Source organism: Malaclemys terrapin, chromosome 2, assembly GCF_027887155.1.
Source record: "Malaclemys terrapin pileata isolate rMalTer1 chromosome 2, rMalTer1.hap1, whole genome shotgun sequence".
In the NCBI taxonomy this organism is placed as follows: domain Eukaryota; kingdom Metazoa; phylum Chordata; order Testudines; family Emydidae; genus Malaclemys; species Malaclemys terrapin.
This window is the reverse complement of record NC_071506.1, coordinates 222,182,998-222,206,019: the sequence shown is the minus strand read 5'-3', so window position 1 is coordinate 222,206,019 and position 23,022 is coordinate 222,182,998. Positions and strand designations below refer to the sequence as shown.

General features: G+C 42.7%; 1 protein-coding gene across 5 annotated transcripts in view; it reads right to left on the bottom strand.

Moving 5' to 3' along the window:
• Positions 1-23,022, bottom strand: part of RFTN1 (raftlin, lipid raft linker 1) — a 119,191-nt gene that overhangs the window by 73,114 nt on the left and 23,055 nt on the right. For all 5 annotated transcript variants that reach the window (XM_054018067.1, XM_054018066.1, XM_054018065.1 and 2 more), the window contains exon 3: positions 6,625-6,811. In XM_054018067.1, coding sequence (XP_053874042.1) covers positions 6,625-6,811 — 187 coding nt within the window. The remainder of the gene's footprint in view (positions 1-6,624; positions 6,812-23,022) is intronic.

Here is a 23,022-nt window from a genome sequence, read left to right as displayed (position 1 = left end):
TTCTAAGCAAATTATCCATGAACCTAGGATGTAGATCTCCTAATGGAAGAGAATGTGGCTTTCTTTTTGGCACATACTAGTCAGGATGGGAAGTGCAAACATCTTAATTACCACTGAATTTTGAAACTGCAGCACACTAGACAGGAGTGTCACAGCAAAGGCAGCTGAAAGAGCAAAACAGGGAGGAAAAACTAAAGCAACCCAGCACTATGGAGCTGATGCAGACAACTCGTTCAAAGGCCAGGGTTGGGATTGCTCTGTTAGGTGTAGGTTTGCCGCAACAGCAGTAGATTTTCAGATCTAATAATGTGCCGAACACCTAAACAACCGATCTGAGATGAAATCTTAAAGAAAGAGTCAGAAATTAAATAGCAAAGAGGAATAGTTGGTTCCCACAAATAGACCACTAATAATCTCCTCATTTAAGATTTTGTTCCGTCTGCACCATAATAATCTAACTGATTATTCTTATTCTGGTTAGCCAGAGCCTTCTATTTATTGGAAATGAACTGATTCTCTACTTTCCATTTGCCAAGAGAAACATACTGTGATAAGCTCTCACCCTCTAGTATACTACTATCACATACTTTCTTCAAGTGTAAATCAGTGTGAATCAACTTTTCTCAAGTGTGAATCAGCAGACTCTAGGCTAAACCTTATGTTTGCCTCCCCGCCCCCTACATAAAAGAAATCCCCTCTTGAAGAGCCTGGATTCACACGTTGCATATCTTGTTTAACTGAGAAATCTTTCCTCTGAAGATCCAAATTCTCTGAATTCATCTCTGTCAGAGTCAGTCATTATTAAAACAAGATATGAAAAAAAGCACTACTTAGATCACTGCCAACTACTTTTAATTAGAGAAGTTTAAAAAAAAATAAACATACAGATTTTTTTGCAATACCCTTTGAGAAGCTTAAAATAGAGTTTTTTACCCTATTAATTTTGTCCTTTTCCATTTGAGTCCCAATCCAACTCTCACCAGTTCATTAATGTGTGAACACTCAGGGTACTACATTAACAAGGATATAGAAGTAGTTAGATAAAAATTAAAGTCAAAACAGAGTTTTTCCACTAACTTTAATGAGAGCTGAATCAAGTCCTTCATAAACATGACATCCTGCCATCACCCCTACTGTTTCTAAAGAATTAACATGCTTATATTTGTTTATGCACAATCATAATTAATAATGTCCATAATGCCATGGTGATGTTGATTGAAAAATAGCTGTTGTCTTTCTAATATTCTTTGTAACAAAGTTAACATTTTAAGAGCAAAAACCTTCCTTTAGATGCATGTGGCTCCCACTATCTGCTATGAATACCTCTCTCACATACATCCAGAAGCAGAATTTAGCCTGTTTCCATATTCACTTGAAATGGGTATTGTGGCGGGGGAACCATTTGCTCCTGCCTTTGCTCAAGTCCACAAACTGCTCAGAGACCTTTATGCTAGTAAAACACCTGGTACAGTTTATTTACAATCTTGATACCCACCACCATTGTACACCATACAGCCTTACTCCTTCAGTCTTAGGGAGCCTTCAGCTCCCAAGGCAAGCAGGGAAGAGTAATCTCTCCCTCTCTGTCTGCTTCCCCCCCCCCCCCCCCGACTTCCTTCCTTCCAGTGTTTAATTGGACCCGCAGTGACCAGAGCACTGGCTCAGCTGCTGTTGCCCAGAGCTCTCTCTCACAAATCCCCCCGTTATCTGACAGTAAATCTTCTTTCCATGTTCTCCCACCCTTACTAGAGGTTTCACCCTGTGAGAGTCTCTCTCTGTCCCTGGGGTGATCATCTGGGTCGCCTTGCGGGGTCTGCACATTCTCCACCCACAGAAATCACACTCTGTCAGGGGAGCAGACCCCCATAGCTCCATCTCAGCCCACAAGTCTTCACACCAGGGCACCCTGGGGAATTACTCCCCCTATTATCTCCCTTTGTATCTGGCAGAGGATCGAGGTTACTCCCTTTATCCCCGATCCCTCAGTCTCAGATTCTCCCAAACCTCCAAACAGTGCCTGGGTTTCTTCTCCTTGGGGCTGTGTTGCAGGGGGCACCATATGTTCCTCAACCTCTACTAAGAAGTTTGGGCGGTCTGTTTTCCCCCATACCTCCTTCCTAAATTCCTATCCCCCCCATCTTCAATTTCCTGGGGAGGTCTCCTTTCCTCCTGACTTGGGCTTTGTTGTTTAAGGGTTTCTATTGTTTCTCCCATGGGCTCATTCTTTTCTCTCCCTTCTGGTTTCCCTTTCCCCAACGTGGGATTCTTTATATTACCTTGTTTCCGTATTGGGACGGGGCTCCAACCAGTGCCCAACACAACTGGATAGGACAGCCCCTCCACTACCGCAACCTATTTCCAACTAAACCTCCCCTGGCCCTCCGGAGCACTTCGGCCATAGGGCAGTGTCTCTTATCCCCATGGACACATTCTATGTTCATAGTTGCCCCTGGAACCATCCAGTGAGACTTCACCAGCTCCCTCCAGACAAGAGAGCAACCTGAGGCCATATCCACAAGGCCCCTCCGGAATGTCCTCCCCACCATTACCGAAATGGTGGACAGTTTCTGTCCTTGTTTCTTCCCTCCAGTTCTGGCCCAGCCACAAAACTCGGCAAAACTGATTTTTTTTGACATTGTACAGCTCTTGTGTGCATTCTTGGTGATATTACAGAAAACAGAAAGAGGCCATTTCTGGTTCAAAGGGTAGGTGACTTTGCTAATGAGTTTATGCTTAGAGCTGGACTGCCTACAATCTTCTAACACTAAACATAAACCCTCATTAGGTATAATGTGTTCAGCAAATACCATAATCATCTACTTCCATCCAATTGTTAAATTTAACAGAGAGGACAGATGTCAGACCTTTGCCAAACTTAAAGATACTTAACTGATCTTTTTTACTTGATCACAGATTAATCACGTCCTTTATTTTATAAAATGTCTTCTAATAAGGATGATTTTTCTGAAGCAGCTTTGAAATCCTTTTTTCTGTGATGTAAAATCAGTGTTATTCCATTTAGACTGCAGAACAGACTGTGCAAAAAAGCCTTCTGCCCAGCCCCTTGCCACAGCTATCTGAGATCAGTCAGCTGCCCATCTCTCTTCATTCTGCTTGAGATCTTCAAAATTTGCATTTCCCCCTTGTTCCGTGGCAGTAGCTACCATCGCACATTTGGCCAAAGTCAGAGGTGCATCTAAATGATTTTAAGGGAGTCTAAACTGGTGTAATTCACCCTTCTGTTACGTTTTTTTTCCTGCTATACTCCTTTTTCATCACCTAAACACATAAATTACCATCTTAGACCCATTCAGACTCAGTGAACCAAACTGAGTGATGGGAGTTAAGGGAATGCAAACAAATGGAATGTGAATATAACGGGACTTTAACTGACTCATACTCTCCACCGCCTTATATCTTGTATACTCATTCACAGATGTGCAAATTGGGTGTAAAACACTGTCCCCAATACAAGTGAGCAGAGAATTCAGATTTGGTTCAGTTTCACACAGGTGTAAATTACTACACAAGGTGCAAGGCACTGATAAATCAAGCTCACTGAGTGTAAGATAATGTCATATACATGCGCGCTAGCCCACTTTTACAGGTCAATCCTGAACGGTGTTGAACTCTCTAGCCTAACAAAACACTTAAGCATGTGTTTAATTTAAGCAAGTAGTCCCAGTAACTTCAAGGGAGCTACTCACATGGGAACTACTACCCATTTTGCAACTGGAGAAACTGAGGCACAGCTCTGGTAAGTGACTTGCCCAATATTATTGAGGACATCTGTGAAAGAGTCAGGAACAGACCCCACATCTCTTTATTCCCAGTCCTATGTCTCAGTCACAAAACTGTGACGCCCCCTTTGCCAAGCATATTGGTAGGTTGCAAAATAGCATTAAGTTTCTTATTTATTAAACGAAGGGCTGGTCTACACTACGGGGGGGGGGAGGAGAGGAGGGATCGATCTATTTGTAGCTAAAGTCGACATACTTAGATCTACTTACCACAGTGTCTTCACTGTGGTGTGTCGACAGACGCTCTCCCATCGATTCCCCTTGCGCTTCTCGTTGAGGTGGAATACCAAAGTCGACACTCGAACAATCGGCAGTTGATTTATCACACGATAAATCGACCCCCGCTGGAGCGATCACTGCCTGTCGATCCGGATGATAGTGTAGACAAGCCCCAAAGCAGGTCAGTATAGAATGACAATTCTTTTAAGAAGTTGATCTACCTGGGATACCTAATGCCTATATGTAATTGTAATGAAACATGGAGCCTTTCTCCCTTAGGCCACTGGCTCAAATTTGGCCCTATCTGTAGTTGGTAGGGCTGTCAAGTCATTACCGTCTGATGATCATTTGGTAGGCTGTGTGAAGTGAGTCTGTGGTCTGGCTCCAATTTCTATTGAACAAGTATCCAAACCACAATTAGCCTCCTTGTCTAAATCCTCAGCAGAAAAAGATAAGGACAAGAATAGGCAAAGGAGAATGAAATACCCTCTAATTCCTAGAAATTGTTCCAGCATAGTAGGGCTTCTTCTTATGGCTGATGTAGATGTAGAACAACAACTATAATTTTACATGTAGATGGTTAAGTCAGATAATTGAATCAGGAGTAGAGGAGTGTAATGCTGTGATGCCTCCTTTGTATTTGTGAAGCAGGCATTATGTTCCACAGTCTGTTCGGGGTGCCCACAGTCACACATTGGAGGGTTTTTAATTTTCCATTTGTGCATCAAGTGTCCGCATCTGCCATGGTTTATGTGGATGCTGTTTGAGGCTGCCCATAAGCTTCACGGAAGATCAAAGCCAGAGATCTTCTGCATCAGGTCTTTCACAAGGTGTTTGTGACTTCTTGTGAACACCATTTGGCTTTCCAAGCTCCATCAGGGTTGAAGTCAAATTGCTGGAAGTTAAGTGCATAGGTCCAAAAGGGCTTGCATGACTTCAAGTGGTGGTGAGGGACACCATTGAGGTCCCAGTGGTTGGGGAGACATTAGTTTTTCTCTATTCGCTGGACTTCCCAGAGGGTTAGGGCATTGCGGTGAATGGATGGGAAAGCAATGTGTAACAGCACGGACAGCCAGGGTGTTGGGGTCAACTTGAGGGTTCCAGTGATGCATCGCCTTGCAGTGTTTAGTGGGACATCAACAAGTCGAATGTGACTACTTCTGTTCATACCGGTGCACAATACTCAGCTTCAGAATACACAAGGGCCATCACTGATATCCGTTGCACTGATGCTCCTCAGCTTGTGCTTGCCAGTTTCTGGACCAGGTTGACCCTTGTCTTCGTCTCGGTGGCTACCTTCTTCAGCTGGTCGTGGAAGGTTAGCGTGCGGTCCAGCTTCACTCCGATATAAGTTGGAGAGAGGTCATGTTGCACAGTGTTGCCGCAGGTGGTCACTTTCAGAGTGCGCTTAGCATTCCTATTATCAAGACGGAATGCAGTGACTGTTGTTCTGTGGGGGTTTGGCCTGAGCCTCCATTTCCAGAGATACTCCTCCATGGTGTTTAGGTCCCCGTTCAAGGTCGACTTGATGTTATTGAAGGTGGTTGCTTGTGTCACCAGAACAAAGTCATCTGCATATACAAATTTGCGTGACTTCATTGGAGGCATTCACTGCTCCGGGCCAATGGGAGCTGCTGGAAGCGGCATGGGCCAAGGGACTTGCGGGCCAAGGGACTTACTGGCCGCCACTTCCAGCGCCCCCCATTGGCCTGGAGCGGCGAACCGCGGCCAGTGGGAGCCGCGATCGGCCGGACCTGCGGATGGGGCAGGTAAACAAACCAGCCCAGCCCGCCAGGGGCTTTCCCTACACAAGCAGCGACACCAGTTTGAGAAACACTGGACTAGATGATCATGATGGTCCCTTCTGACCTTAAAATTTAGGAGTCTAAATGTATTTTTAAAAACTCTTTACTAAAAATTTTAATTCTATTATGAATGTTTATTCTCAATTTCGCTATCTCTTTTTGGAATGACTAAGCAGAAAAATCTATTGATTTTTATTAAATTGAGAGATTAAAACAGAAAGAATTGTGTTCCCTAGCCACTGAATGTATTACACAAAGTTACTCAATACAATTTGAAACACAGAACAAAGCAAACAGACTCATTTTCTGTTGGTTTAAAATGAATTGTACCAGGTTGGAAAATTAAAAGCACTTTGATAGTTTGGGAAGTAAAGTTTGTAGATAAGTACAAAAATGCATGTTACTTTACAATTTTCAGATTAATTGTGTTATCCACTGACTGTATGCCTCTTCAAAGTAAATATTTTTCTAGCTGTATTTAATCCAATAAATTATTAGAATAAAGCACACAAAATGGACTGTTTTAGCAAATTATTAGGCACAGGGTTTGTTTGCTTTTTCATGACAACACATTCCAAAATATAAAGCAGATTTCAACTTATTTTCTGTCTTAGCTGACAAAATGCAGATGGATTATAAACACGAAGAACATGTTAAACCTATTCAAGCCTACAAATAAATATCCAAGCCTTGCACAGCAAACATTAGCAATGACATTGCTATAATTTCCTGATCTAGGTCAAAACTCAGCAGGAAATCTCATTGTCTATTTTTATCCCAGCTCACTGGAAGTGCTTTACCTTTCTGTTTTCTTGATCAGCACAGCCCTGAAGATTTGTTCCTGGGGAGTCCTCTCTTTTTCATCAGTTGGCTGCACAAAAGGGTGGACAGCAGCCAAGATGAAACCCTGCTGATATAGTTCTTGCAGCTGAGATGGAAGATCACGCCAGGAAGAGAGCTTGATTGCAGAGGAGCTTGGTAGCTCATCTGGAAACAAAAACAAAAAATAAATCGATCGATAATCCTAAATTAAACTACCTTTTTTTGTATTCCAGCCTCTCTGGAGGTAAGCATGCTTCACACTGATGCGCACCATTCCAGCTGATATACCTGTAGCTAACTGAGGTTTACTTGATTCCAGAATTCTTAACAGATTGTCTTGCAAAAGGTTTAATTACTGCATAAATGACTGGTCCAATTAGATGTAAAGGGTCAGAATCACATTAAAATACGAAGTGTGTTAGATTTTTGGTGGATAGTGTGGGGAGGGAAGACTTAGTAAGCACATAGAATGATGCTATCCCAATATAATGATCAGCACCAATGGTCAAAATGTAACACACGAAAAAGGGGACATTCATTAATGAATGTAAAAGAAGACAAATTCAAAAATAATAGAAGGAAGCACTCTTTTTCCCACACAATGCACAGACTGCAGAACTCCTTGCAACATGATGCCATTGAGACCAAGACCCTAGCAAGAGTTAAAAAAAATGAATATTCATAAGAATAAAAAGAATATCCAGTTATAATAAGTGGGATAATCTTCCCACCCCCACTCTACCTACTGCAGATTCTTACCCCTTTCTCTGAAGCACCTGGCTATTCTCAAACAGAATCCTGTACTAGATGGACCTTGGGTCTGATCTAGGGTTACCATATTTCAGCAAGCAAAAAAGAGGACGGGGGGAGCCCCGCCCTAGCCCCGCCCCTGCCCCTCCCACTTCCCGCCCCCCCAGAACCCCCAACCCTCCCCCCGTTCCTTGTCCCCTGACTGCCCCCTCCTGGGACCCCTACCCCTAACTGCCCCCCAGGACTCCACTCCCTATCTAAGCCTCCCTGCCTCTTGTCCCCTGACTGCCCCAACCCTTATCCACACCCCCACCCCCAGACAGACCCCTGGGACTCCCACGCCCCATCCAACCACTCCCCACCTCCTGACAGCCCCCCCCCCCGAACTCCCAACCCATCTAAACCCCTCTGCTCCCTGTCCCCTGACTGCTCCGATCCCTCTCCGCACTCCTGCCCCCTGACAGCCCCCCCCAGAACTCCCAACCCATCTAAACCTCTCTGCTCCCTGTCCCCTGACTGCTCCGATCCCTCTCCCCACTCCTGCCCCCTGACAGCCCCCCCCCCAGAACTCCCAGCTCCCCACCCCCCTGCTCCTTGTCCCCTGACTGCCCCTTCCTGGGACCCCTGCTCCTAACTGCCCTCCAGAACCCCACCCCTAAGCCTCCCTGTTCCTTGTCCCCTAACTGCCCCCTCCTAAGACCCCCCCCAACTGCCCCCCAGGACCCTACCCCCTACCTGTACCCTGACTGCCCAAAACTTTCTCCACCCCCCCCCCAAGCCCACCCCCCCCGTTTCTTGACTGCCCCCTCCAGAACCTTCCTGCCCCCGGTCCCCCTTACCCTGCTGCTCAGAACAGGGTGTTGGGCTCTGTGCGAGCCGAGCCGGACACATGGCTGAGCTCCCCAGCACAACAAAACCCGGTCCCTGGCCCTGCACAGTGCTGCCGGACCGGGTTGCAGGAGAGGCCAACTCAGAATGCAGGGCAGCTCCGGCTCCTCTACAGCTGCTCAGGAGTCCAGCCCGGGATTTTCCTGCAGCCCTCCCAGCCGCTCGCTCTGCCGGGGGAGGGGGAAATCCCGGACATTGTGAGTGCTTTACAAATTCCCCCCGGACGCTATTTTTAGCGCGAAAAGGAGGACATGTCCGGGTAAATCCGGACGAATGGTAACCCTAGTCTGATCCAGTCTGGCAGATCCTATCTTATCCCAGTAGCCCTGCACAGTTGAGAAGAGAATCTGTAAATCATTTACAACAACCTTCCTGCATCTGCCTCAGCCACTCTCCATACTTTTTCAAGTGTTATCTGCAAACACATCTTTCCTCCCTGGCTCTGCTGCTTAATTCCTCTCTCCCTTGGCTATCATTTATTTTTTAACTAAGAGCCTAGTTGTGTGAGGTGAGGTGCCAAGTGCCCTCAACACCCACTGAAATCAATGGGAGTTGAGAGCACTCAGCCATTTGCAGGAAGTGCTCAGCTCCCCGCAGGACTGGACCCTTGCTGTAAATCGCTCTGGAATAGAGTTTGTTGAAAGATGCTAGTTATGCAAAATAAAGTTTTATTGTATTGCATTTCCCAACAGATAGTGTGGGTATCCTTTATGAATAATGAAAGAAGTTATCAAAAACTAATAAATATTCTAAACCAATAACAGTGGGGAATAATTTAAATAATAATAGGATAGCTATGCCACATACACTTTTTCTTAACCCATAAGAACATGTTCCAGATAAGGATAATGAAGCTTTTGATTGAAGGTGATATGACACAGTTTTTTAATTGTGTAAATAAAGAGAGAAACCTAAGAAATGTATATGGTGACAGATCTTAGAGAACTGAAGTATCTATCACAGCACACAAATCACTTATGATTCATAAAAAAAGCTATCCAATAAATAATGTATAATAAATATAAATAATCAAACACACTGTTAATTATATTGGTCCTGCTAGGGAGTAAGTGGAGGGGAAAGCCCAAGTGTCCAAACTCTATTTATGTGTTGTTCAAAACGTCTACCTCCTCTGGAGTGCTCTCCCTTCCACTTCTTCTAATAATTATTCACTGTGAGCCCCAGAGTACAGGAGAAGTAATGATATTAATAAGAAAATGTAGGCTGAAATAGCTTTCTAACAGTGAGATCTATCAAGACTGTGGAATAGTTTCTCAAAAGGACTGGTGGGAGCCTTATTGTTTGAGAAATTTAGAACTGACCTTGACAAACCCCTGGAGCATATGCAGTAGAGAACAATGCCACACTAGCCAGTAGACAGTAAAGAGCTAGGTTATCTAGTCTACCCTACGTTTTGAGATATAAAAAACTAACCACCAGAACATTTCTGCTAAAACGTTGACAGTTAATGTTGACACCCTAAAGCAATGAATAGGGGTGATTTCACTTCTCAGAGCTATTGTTTAAAGCACAATGGGAGGTGCAGGGGCCGTGCCTGCAGGAGGAGGCAGCGCACAGAGCTGCCTGGCCACGCCTTCACCTAGGAGTTGAGCAAGGGTGATGTCACTGCTTCCAAGGAGACCCCCAGGTAAGCGCCGCTCAGAGCCCGCCTCACCCCATGCTGTGTCCCAACCCCTGTCCCCTCCCACACCCAACTCTGCTGTGGGGGGGGAGGGGAAGAGGAGATGCGGTGGCCTTAGAAATGCTCCAGCAGGTGCAACTGGTGCAGGGGCTGCCTGAGCTGCCTCTGAGCCAGGCGCACTGGCCACTGCAAAAGCCACAGAGGTCACAGAAAGTTGCGGAATCCGTGACAAACTCACATCTTTACTCATGCTTACCTTGGGCATGGACAATGGATGTGTCTTTACTTATGTCTGGATTATTCTGCATACCCCCTAAAAGAAAGATTTGGGGATCTAATAGAAGGTCAGCACATAAGTCTGAGACAGTTGCCTAAATACTTCCTCCCAAATGCCAAATACGATGGGAAAATGTCAAAGCAAACATATTTGTGCCCCAAGACAAGCACTTTAAAAATCCTTAGTATTATTTCCATCTATCTTAACACTCTCATAGAGCCTCATCCAACCCCCAGTTAAAGTCAATGGAAAAAGTCCTATTGACTTCAATAACTGATAGCATTTTTCACCTGTAGATCTCAAAGCATTTTACAAAGTATGATTTATCCACATTTTAAAGATGGGGAAACTGAAGCTGTGAAGTGAAGTGTCTTACCCAAGGACACACAGCACGTCAGTGGCAGAGCAAACCTTTCCACAATTCCAGTATTTACAATAATTACACACGGAAAACCTGTGTATCCTGCCAAAGGTCCAGTACATTCTTAACAGGGTTTTCTGTTTTATCAATCTTGGGTTTAAAGTGACTATAGCGCTACTAACATTTTTGCAAATTCTGCTCCACGTTCCCATGTTTCTTGTTACACTTCACATCCTGACCTCAATGATTGCTCTGTTTATTCGGTCTAGGTTTAGACGAGAATGTGAGAAGCTTGTAAATGACAGATGCTGTGTTTTTCAATTTAGCTACAGTTGAAAGTAGAAACAGAAGTGTGGGGTGTGTTTGGAACTGATTCCCAGGCAAATTAGGTTGCTGCTCGGCTGATAATTGAAACTGCAAGTATTTCCAGCAATACTCATTACCAACAGATTAAACAGTATCTTAGAGAAGGAAAAGAATATTCCCCCATGAAACAACTGACATCCATGCGTTTCCTGGGGTCTACAACTCCGGGGTTAGCCCATAAATTCTATATTGCTAAAAGGAGAGATCTCAGATTGTCTCCCTCTTGCAGAGAAACACAGGGAGGCAGACCGGACACAGAATTCTAGAGGATGAACTGTGAAAAATTTAAAGGGGATTGTCCCCTCAGGTGCTTGGGCCTATCCGAGGGGCAGTGCAAGGTGGAGGTGCAACTTCCCAGCCTCACAGATCCTGAGGCCCACAAGGGAGCGAAAGCTGAGAATCACAGATGAAGAGGCAGCTACAGCTAGGGGACCCCTTGGAGCTGTTCTAGTGGCCTCATCTTCTCCTGACTGCACAACTCTTTCTGGAACAAGGCTACCATTTGGCGAACACTTCCTGGCTGCAAACTAACAGCTGGGCAGGAGAATCCACAGAAATCAATGCTACTTCCAACGGCATTAACTTTAGGGTGACCAGATAGCAAGTGTGAAAAATCAGGACAGAGGGTGGGGGGTAATAGGCATCTGTATAAGAAAAATCCCTGAATATCAGGACTGTCCCTATAAAATCGTGACATCTAGTCACCCTAATTAACTTCCTCTTGGAATCTGAAACAGAACTTTGAAAGGCTAGCAAGGAATGGAGTCACAGAGAGCAACTAGTATCTAGATCCATCTCCTTCCCCAAAACCCTGCAGAGAGGCTTCTAACAAGTTCTTATGGTGGGCAGATGATGCCATAAAACTGCAACTCCCCTAGTGTCCCACAGGATATAGTCCACTCTATCTCTGTCTCTGCTTGTTGTACCAGAGGGGATAATTTGGACTTCTTTACTTTTTGTCAGCCTTATCCAAAGCGACCCTCCCAGAAGCCATGGAGAGATATGGAGAGTATTTACTTTGGTAGCACTGTCCTCCTGTTTGTGTAGAAAGTGGCACTGGTGATGTCCAAAGCTCCCCAGTGTTCGCCCACTTAGGGCTATCCTGGGTCTTGTCCCTGAACCACAAGACAATCTGTTCCAAAAGACAATGGGCTAAATCCACAAAAAGGACTTAGGCTTTGCCTAGAGCAGGGGTTCTCAAACTTCATTGCACCGTGACCTATTTCTAACAACAAAAATTACTACATGACCCCAGGAGGGGGGACCAAAGCCTTAGCCTGCCCGAGTCCCACCACCTCGGGTTGGGGGGGGGGGGAAGCCCGAGCCCCACCGCCTTGGGCGGGAGGGGGGAAAAGCCAAAGCCCCAGGGCTTCAGCCTACGGCAGGGGGCTTGTAACCTGAGCCCTAATGCCCATGACTGAAGCTGTTGGACTTCAGCTTCGGCCCCAGGTGGTGGGTTTCGGGCTTCTGCTTCAGCCCCAGGAAGTCTCAGCTAATCCTGGTGACCCCATTAAAAAGGGGTTGTGACCCACTTTGGGGTCCCGACCAACAGTTTGAGAATCGCTGGCCTAGGGAACATTAATGGTGAAAACTGAGGCACCAAGGGACTTTAGGCACAACAGAATTAGGCAGCGGGTGAGTGGGATTTTGATGATCTCTGGTGCCTAAATGTTGGATTTAGGAGCTTAATGTGAAAGTTGGACACAAGTCTTTTGGGGGCTCTGGGCCAATGTTTATAAATACTGCTGTTCCCTTAAGGCCTCAATAACCCCTGGAATTAAGCCATAGATGATTTCTAGCAATTGTGTTAGGGTCTATGTTGAGATAAGCAGATGCATCCTTCATCAGATATTAAGAGAGAAGAATATTACAAACACAGTGGGCTGTTCCACCTGTATCAAACAATTAGACTTGGATAACTCTGGGAAGCTGCAGTCTACACCTTTCACAAAAAAGAACTACAAAAAGAAATTCTGTGAAATAATACATCAGTTGTCCTCACCCATGATTAAGACAACGATCATATAAATATATTAAACTTTTCATATTATGCAAATATCTTAACAAAATCTGAAAATAATCATAGAATCATAGATTCAAAGAATTGTAGGACTAGAAGGAACGTCGAGAGGTCTTCTAGTCCAGTCCCCTGTACTCATGTCAGGACTAAGTATTCTAGGACAGTCCTAAGAGGTGTTTGCTAACCTGCTCTTAAAAATCTCTAATGATGCAGATTCCACAACCTCCCTAGACAATTTGTTCCAATGCCTAACTACTCTAACAGGATTTTTTTCCTAATGTCCAACCTAAGCCATCCTTGCTGCAATTTAAGCTTCTTGTCCTATCATCAGAGGTTAAGGAGAAGAATTTTTCTCCCTCCTCCTTGTAACAACCTTTTATGTACTTGAAAACTGTTATGTCCCCTCTCAGTCTTCTCTTTTCCAGACCAAACAAACCCAATTTTTCAGTCTTCCCTCATAGGTGATGTTTTCCAGAACGTCAATCGTTTTCGTTGCTCTTCTCTGGACTTTCTCCAATTTGTCCATATCTTTCCTGAAATGTGGCACCCAGAACTGTACACAATACTCCAGTTGAGGCCTAATCAGCATGGAGTAGAGCGGAAGAATTACTTCTCATGTCTTGCTTACAACACTTCTGTTAGTACATCCCAGAACAATGTTTGCTTTTTTAGCACCAGTGTTACACTGTTGACTCATACTTAGCTTGTGATCTGCTATGACCCCCAGATCCCTTCCAGCAGTACTCCTTCTTAGGCAGCCAATTTTCCATTTTGTATATGTGCAACTGATTGTTCCTTCCTAAGGGCAGTACTTTGCATTTGTCCTTATTGAATTTCATCCTATTTACTTCAGACTATTTCTCCAGTTTGTCCAGTTCATTTTGAATTTTAATCCTCTTCTCCCAAGCACTTGCAATCCCTCCCAGCTTGGTATCATCTGCAAACGTTATAAGTGTACTCTCTGTGTCATTATTAAGGATACGATTCTGTCACAGAGATCATGAATTCCGTGACTTTCTGGGATCTCTGACACTTCCTCTGGGATAGGGCTGGAGAAGCTGTTAGTCCTAGGGCTGCCAGAGCAGTGGCCACCAAAACAGCTGGCTGGCGGTCAGCCCCGGGTCCGTTGTTGCAGCTGCTGGCAACCAGTCTAGGGGCCACCAGAGCAGCAGCAGCCAGCCCCAGAGCAGTGGCCCCTGGAACATCTGTCTGGCAGTCAACCCCAGGGCCACTGGAACAGCAGCCAGTTGCCAGCCCCAGGGATGCTGGAGCAGTGGCCGGGGGCGGGTCAGCCCCTGCCGCAGGAGCAGGGGCCGGGCTGGAGCAGCTGCAAGCCCCGGCAGCGCTCTGTCTGACCTCCTCTCAGGGTATCTGTAGTAAAAGTCAGGGACAGGTTGCGGGCTTCCGTAAATTTTTGTTTACTGCCTGCCATCTGTTCCTGACTTACTAAAAATACCCATAACAGAATCTTAACCTTAGCCATTATCTAAATCAGTGGTTCTCAAACTTTTGTACTAGTGACCCCTTTCACATAGCAAGCCTCTGAGTGCGACCCTCCCTTATAAATTAAAAACACTTTTTAATATATTTAACACCATTATAAATGCTAGATGCAAAGCGGGGTTTGAGGTGGAGGCTGACAGCTCACAACCTCCCATATAATAACCTTGCGACCCCCTGAGGGGTCCCGACCCCCAGTTTGAGAACCCCACAACTAAATCATTGATGAAGATATTGAACAGAAATGGACACAGAACTGATCCCTGCGGGACCCCACTTGATATGCCCTGCCAGTAAATCACTGATAACTACTCTCTGGGAATGGTTTTCCAACCAGTTATGCACCAACCTTCTAGTGGCTCCATCTAGGTTATATTTCCCTAGTTTGTTTACGAGGTCATGTGAGACAGTATCAAAAGCATTACTAAAGTCAAGATATACCACATCTACCACTTGCCCCATATCCACGAGACTTGTTACCCTGTCAAAGAAAGCTATTAGGTTGGTTTGACTTAATATGTCTTCCCTGTGAATTTTAACCTTTACCATTTGACAAGGAATAATGTCCCCTCTCCATACCTTATGTTTCTAACACAGCTAAAGTAAACATTACTCTTTTTGTTTTCTTTCTACTTGTGCAATGACATAATCATGGAACTTAACATAGCCCTGGGAAGAGCAATCATTAGTTATCCGCCAAAGTTGTATTTATTTAATCTCTCTGCACTAGAGGAGTATTTTTTAAAATATTTTTTTAAGATAGTTAGAAAACTAGAGGAAATCCCTCAACCAAACTATAACATTTTTAAGACAAGTGAAATGTAGAGCCTCAACTTCTGAGCACTGCCACTTAAAAAATTAAAAAAGGAGAATGGGCATAGTGCTTCCCTATAAGCTTTAATAACCTATGTTACGGGATTTTTCTTTTAAAAAAATCTATTTATTTATTTATATTTTTACTTAATGTGACTTTGGAGCATTAACTTTTAACATATTTCTCTGATTAAGCTTTTTAGCCCTTGGCCAGTCACCCACAGCTGCTAGAGGCTAATTTACCCTGTGATGACAGTGGCACTGCTGATAAAATTGTTGCATATAATCAATGTTTATTTTTTTTGGACCCATTTTAACTCACTTGTTTTCCCTTGGTACATAAGTTTTCATGCCGGCATTTCATCTTATTATGAAATTCCAAAAGATCTAGATTGCTGCACAATTTGCAGTGTGATGCAATATAGAATGGTCTATTTAGAATTTTTTATGACAGAAGGCAAAAATACATATTTTAAAAGAAATATGTATTTTCGGAATATAAATATATCTTCTCTGCTATGTGGTGCAAAAGCAAGCAGTCTACAGCAGCACATGGCTAAAACATGGTATACACTTGGTGCATAAGATGAAAACAGATAAAGGCAATGCTCCACTAGTATGGCAGTAAAGCTGCAGTGTGCCATGCCACATTGGTGGACATTCTGCAGGGTTTTACAGTGGAGCTCCCGAGGCGGAGGCGATTAAAAGGCTGGAGCACTGGGCCCTTTAAATTGCCTCGGGAACCCTGCCATCGCTACCCCAGCCCTAGCCCGAGCCCCACCACCGCTGGGTAGCGGCGGCAGGGCTCCCACAGTGATTTAAAGGGCCCGGAGCTCCGCAGCGGCCAGAGCCCCAGGCCCTTTAATTCGCCCCTGAGCCCCGGGGCTCCCAGCCGCCTCTGCAGCTGGTAGCTCCAGCGTGATTTAAAGGCTCTGGGGCTCCCAGCCGGAGCCGGAGCCCCAGGGCCTTTAAATCTTGAAAGGCCCCGCCTCTTCTGGTTGAGGCCACACCTCTTCCGGTTAAGGCCACATCCGCTCAGGACTCTGGCGTACCAGTAAGTCCTTTAAATTAATTTCACCCCTGAATAAGTCTAATTATTTATTCTGAAGAGGAGTGGTCAAGAAGTTAATATTTGAACATGATCAAAATATTGGTATTCTCTGAGGCCGTGATTCTGCACGATTAAAGCCAACAAGAGCTTTGTCATTGACATAATAAATGTAAGATCAAGCTCTAAATGCCATTTCCAAGCAAAAGGAAACAAACAGTTGCCCATTGCAAACAAAGTTTTATCCCGTGTTACATATGACAGAGCTGAACTTTCTTTGGCACAACTGTAAATAGTTTGCATTGGTTTGCCATACAATCAAGTTGGTTCTTTCTTAACTGTTAAAAGCATTTCCTTATTAAGGCTGCAAATAGGTTCTTGTCAACAGCAATGAAAGTGTCATCAAAGAATCACAATATACCAAGGAATTTCCTTCATCGGTAAGTAATGATAACATTGTTAGTACAACTTGGAGAAAACACAAAGCAGTAAACACATTTCCCATGAGTATGTGTGTCTGGACACCATTGTAAAATAATAAAATAATAATAATAAAAAATTCCTAAGAATTCTTGAACTGAAAGCAAGATAAACATCCCTGACTGAAATGCTAAACTAATTAGACTTACAGAAGAAAATAAGATGTCTCTGACACTATGCTGCTTGGATTTAATCATTTGAGACATTAATATTAAAATGCAACTTGTTATAAGATAAGCCCAATGCTTTTAAAGTAATATTTAATTAAACCTACATTATTGACTTATTTATTAATTATTATTATTTTAAAGAAATGAGAATGGAGAGCATGGAGATTCCAAAATTCTAAAGAACCTCCAAGCAAAATAATCTCAAAGCAGAGTTCAGGCTCCGTCATAGCCAGGCAAGAGACTGGTTGTTAATATTTCATGCTGTTTTCTTGATTTATTATGTTAAGTGACATTCTCAGTAGTTTTTCTTTTGACTTTGAAGGGCAGTATATTACATATTCCCATCAAAGAAAACAGTGATGAATATGCAAGAGAAATCTGGAATTTAAACAAGAGGGAATGTTCAATAAGCTCCTCGTGCTTACTTTTATGACAATATTTAATAAATGTTAAAATTAAACAAATGCATTCAAAGGCAAAATCATAGTATCTCAGGAAAGCAAGAACTGAGCATAAAGGACACTTTTAAAAATAAATATATATTTATTCTTCTGTTACCTCCAGAAAATACCAGAGACATCATTATTAGTCAAATCTAGAAAGTGTTCCAATTACCCATCAAAATTTAATTATATAAGACAGTAAAATACCACATCAAAGAATATATGTGCTCTCAGTGGTATGGAATTTGCCTTATAAAATTATATAATTTCTGCATAAATGATTTTCTCTCCCTAGCTCCTATTCTTACAGTCTCTGTCCAGCAGGATGAGTTTATGGGGGACATAGTAGCGTCTCCAAAGAATATTAAAAAAGTGAGAGTGCACACTGGCTGGGCTTGTTTTAGTTTTTTAAGAGAAACTAAGGAATTCATCTGATGCTCCTCCTGCAACTATCCACAGCCTGTCAGACAGCTTCTGTTCAATCTACATGCCCCACCAATTATGCCAGTATGACTGACACCTTCATCTGATGCTGGCAGGGGCACAGAAAAAGCAGGAGTGCAAAGTGGAGGCAAGTCTAAGGCCTGGTCTACACTGGGGGGCCAAAGGGGGGGATCGATCTAAGATACACAACTTCAGCTACGAGAATAGCGTAGCTGAAGTCAACGTATCTTAGATCGACTTAGAATCACTTACTTCACGTCCTCATGGCGCGGGATCGATGGCTGCCGCTCCCCCGTCGACTTTGCTTCTGCCTATCGCCGAGCTGGAGTTCAGCAGTCGATGGGAGAGCGATCGGGGATTGATTTATCACGTCTACACTACACGCGATAAATCGATTTGCTACCCGCCAATCCGGCAGGTAGTGTAGACGTACCCTAATAGACCAGAGCAGGGCTAAGGGAGAAGCAAAAGTGGGGAGGACTGGACAACGGGCTTCTGGGGGGAAAAAATCAGTGGGTTTTTTTATGCACATTCTACCCTGTGTACAGCATTTTATCACGAAACTGCCTCCAACAATGAATAGTAAATTGAACTTCTTTGGACCTGTCATGGGATAGGGGATAGGATTACTTCAGCCCAGCCTACCAACATACAACCATTTCCACTACTGAAAAAGCTGTTGCTTCCAGATCTTCTGCCTGTACTGAATTGCATTTAACTTTTATGACCCATGAACTTGGAAGAATGGGGGTGGCCCAGACCAGCTGCAGGAGCATAGCACTTCAGTTCAGACGGCCCTGCAGGATTCTGCAAGACGGAAAGAGCCCAACCCCATCCCTCCAATAGTAGAATTCATAGGAAGCTCTGTGGAGAGAACTTTGCGGTTATGTCCCTTCCCACATAACAGCCTGCACAAGGGGATGATTTGCTGCCATTGCCCAAGTTGATGGGGAGTTTTTCCTCACGTAAATAATACAGAACGAGACATGTGGAGGCAGAAAGATAATTTACATGCCTTGTTCAAAATTATAAAATTCCATCCGAATGTACGAATATGATCCACATAAACTGGAGAAAGGGGGTAAGTGGCTGAGTTAAGGGGTGAGTGCTAGTCATGTTACTTAAAGCTATCTAGGCTCAGCTTCGGCCAGTATACCCCATTAATTTCAAGATTTCAACATCTTTAGAAAGGAATCTAGGAATTGTCATATTGGCTTACACCAGTAAATCAACTAGTCACATCCTGTCATAGCCAGTGGTCATTACATATGCTTTAAAGTAAGATTCAAGAAACCCAACAATTATGAAATAACTTACCATCTGGAGAAGTTTCTTCCAAAATCAGGTAATTTGTGGTGCCTTGACATGAGAAGTTTGATACATTAGCAAGAGAATACGAAATAATAAGATGTATCTGTGAATGTTCTTGTTCATATACATACCATTTATTTTTTATTATATTCTTATGCAACCCTTTTTAATCTTTCTAAGATCTTGACCTCAACAACAATTTATGGCAATGAGTTTCAGAGGTTAACTATGCACTCTGTGGAAATTTTCTGTTCTTTTTAATATGCACTTCTTTTCATATGGGCATTTACACTCTGGCAAGTTTTTACTTCACATTCTAATCCTAGTGAAACAATAGAGAAACAAACTGAGAATCTTTGCCAAATCTAAATTAACCAAGTTTGGCCCAAGACAGATGTTTACAATATCACGAGCATATTTGTACCAAGTATACAGATACTACAGCTTTAAATAAATAGCAAGCTATACAAACCTTGTTCATTTTATTGCATTCTACAGTAAATGAGAAATAATCTCCTCAAAAATGGAATGTACAATTTTTTGAGAGCCTCTTATGTATTCTCACTGAACCCCATTATCATTAAAATTTGCTATCTGGTAACTGTTTGATGAGTTAAAAAGGTGCAAAGAACGCTGCATCAGCCTACAAATTTCCATCCAAACCAACAGAGAATAATTTTTGGATTATTGTTTTTTCTTAATCAAGCATAGAGAAACAAAGTAGGTTATATGCATTATATTATGAGGTTTTTCCATATTCACAAGATAATTAGTACACAGAAATCTCACTGAAGCTTCAGGGGTGGTTTCCAAGAGGTAACAAGAGAATTTCAAATAATTCATGAAAAAGGGGAAGACAGAGAGTAAAGTCAACAGCAGTTTTGATTGAGTAAACAGGATTTGAGCCTTTATCTTTAGAAAGTATATTTACTGGAGTTATAGTTTTCATGGTACACTTAAAATGAAAATTGAGGACAAGGCTTGGCCTATGCATTACATTAATACAGGTCTAAATTCTTCAACAGCACATCCACTCACCCTTGAAAAAGAGCTTTGGATTTATCCACACAATCTCTGTCCCACAAGCCAACTTATGCAACAGAGGATTGGTAGCCACCAGGGAAACCACAATCCTCTTGGCACATTATGCCTATATAGTTTATACATACTGCAAGGTGCAACATAGAGAAAAAGGGACAAATGGCTACATAAATGTTTGAGAGTTTCATACAAATGTTACCTGCTGGTTTATGTTTCCTTTCACATTAAATCTATACAGTTTCATATACATTTTCCCTTCTGTTTTTATTGTTTTCTTCAGTGCAATTTAGAAAATTATATAGGATGGTACTGGCACTGTGCGCTAAGTTTAGGATATTTTTTAATTTAGATTTTTTTTATCCAATCCCATTACTACTACCAATTCATGTCCCTGTTTCAAATGTTTCTCAACTGCATGTATTTATAACATTCTTTCTTCTGCATAGGCAATGATACTTACCAACCACTTAGTACTTTAATTAGATCAAATAAGTCACAGCAGTCATTTTCATCTTTTTATTTTACTTGGTTTAAAATATTTCAATTTTTAGGTAACTTTCTTCTCTTTATTTCAAGATTTATTCACATTTTTCATCTGATTGAAAACATTTTATTCAAAGTATAATTTTCTGATGTGCTTTCAAATCAAATTATTTTATTAGGGCAATCCTGTATGATTTCTCATAAAAGTAAATTGCCTTGTTTCAGCTTTAGTAGAGATATTAAATAGTCATAGGTTATGCAGTCAGCAGTATTTAGATAAGCATGCATTCTGCATTGTACAACTAAGAACCCAAATTTATTTAAAGACACTGTGGACTGGACTTTGCCCCCCAAATTAGGTTTTGTTTACAAAAGGGAGAGGGGATGGGTCTTGATGATACGTAATATGAACCTGTTCGTAGGGGGAGGCAATTACATTCAGAGAAAACTAAGGTTGGCAGTGTTTTGTATTTTTAAAAAAAACATTCCCTTGCAGTGATGTGAACACAAACAATACCATGGCCTTGTACATGTGAACCAGAATACAGAGTAGATAAACAAAGTGAAACTGCCCTATCTAGTTTCATACAATTTTCCACATAGAGTGAAATGCAAAATAAGTGAACAAAACAGCATGAAAAGGTGAAACATAAATTAGATTTTTCTTCTTTTATAGTGATTCCAGCTGGTTGGAAAGTTGTGATGAAAAACAAATGAAGTTTCTCAAAAAAAAAAAAATTTTTTTTTGTTTGCAATTTCCCCTTTATCCCCATCCCTTTTTTTGACTAGCTGTATTATTAATGGGTGTATTCTTCCATATGTGGGAACACCCTTGTTGGGCAGGGTGTGAGTTTCATCCTGGAGTTTCCTTCTTATTGTTGTGTCAGAGGAGCAGGGTTTACTTCCATTCTGTCAGCTGATCTTGGCATGTGGAGGCCCACCATCTTCACACAGTGGCTGTGATTGCCTCCTAACCCCATCAGTTAGCTGCTAATTGTAGTCTTCCCTGTAGCTACATAGCAGCACAGGAGGAAGTAACCCAAGGGGAGTTAATGTTGATCAGATATTTGCAGGAAAACTTGTCATGAAATGGTTGCTCCCCTCATCCAGCTCCTTCAATCTACAAATCCTCATGGAGCCCTGACTGACTCCCAGGGTGTACTCACACAGAGGTAGGCCTGTGTAGGGACAGGCAAAAACATACAGTGGTAATGATGCCTACCATGCCCCTCCCTCAGCAGTCTCTGATAGGCTTGGCATGTAAAAGTAGAGGGGGAAACTCAGCCCAGGATTTTTATGATGGCAGCACAAACTCAAATAAATTAATTCCAGGAAACATCAAGCTAGAGGAGAAAAAATAGATTCAATACATTTAGGACTAAAACTAGGTAATTATTTCCTTTAGAATCGTGGCAGGGGTAGGCTACATCCATAATGAACAGTAGCTGCATTAGAAACACATGTTCTTGGAAGTACTACTGTTGCCAACCCTCCAGGATTGTCCTGGTGTCTCCAGGAATTTAATTAAAGATTAATCTTAATTAAAGATGTCATGTGATGAAACCTCCAGGAATATATCCAACCAAAATTGGCAACCCTAAATGTGCCAACCTTTTTAGACTAGAGGTTGGTTAAAGATACACCTCTACTCCAATATAACGCGACCCGATATAACACGAATTCGAATATAACACGGTAAAGCAGCGCTCCGGGGGGGCGGGGCTGCGCACTCCAGCGGATCAAAGCAAGTTCGATATAACGTGGTTTCACCTATAACACGGTAAGATTTTTTGGTTCCTGAGGACACCGTTATATCGAAGTAGAGGTGTATTATGTAACTTATTAGTAAATTACTTACGCTATGTTGAAACAAACAAAGCTTTTATGATGCCTATTACTATTTTATACAGCACTTTTCCACAAATTGTTACTTAAAAAAAAAAAGCTTACTACACAACTAAAATCCTTTGAGTCAAAGCCTGCACCTCCAATTCATGCAAAACTCCTTCAGAAAGGTCTCCAGAATTTTGCCCTTTATCTTTAGCAGTGAATTTATCAGGAATAAGGTTTTCATAGTACACTGAAAATGACAATCGGGGCAGAGGCTGTGGCCCAGCATTGGCAGCTGAGAGAGATATGTCACCACCAATGCACCACATCACATCTAAGTAGGCAGGAGAACCTGTTAGGGAGCCAGAGAATAGTGGAAAAGGCACTTAAATATTAGCAAAGTACTTCCCAAGAGTACCATTTTGTATTTTTTAAGCACGCCAGCCAGAGCAGGGGTGATGGATTCACTAAGGAAAAATAAATTTTTGTTGCCAAAAAAATTGCTTTTT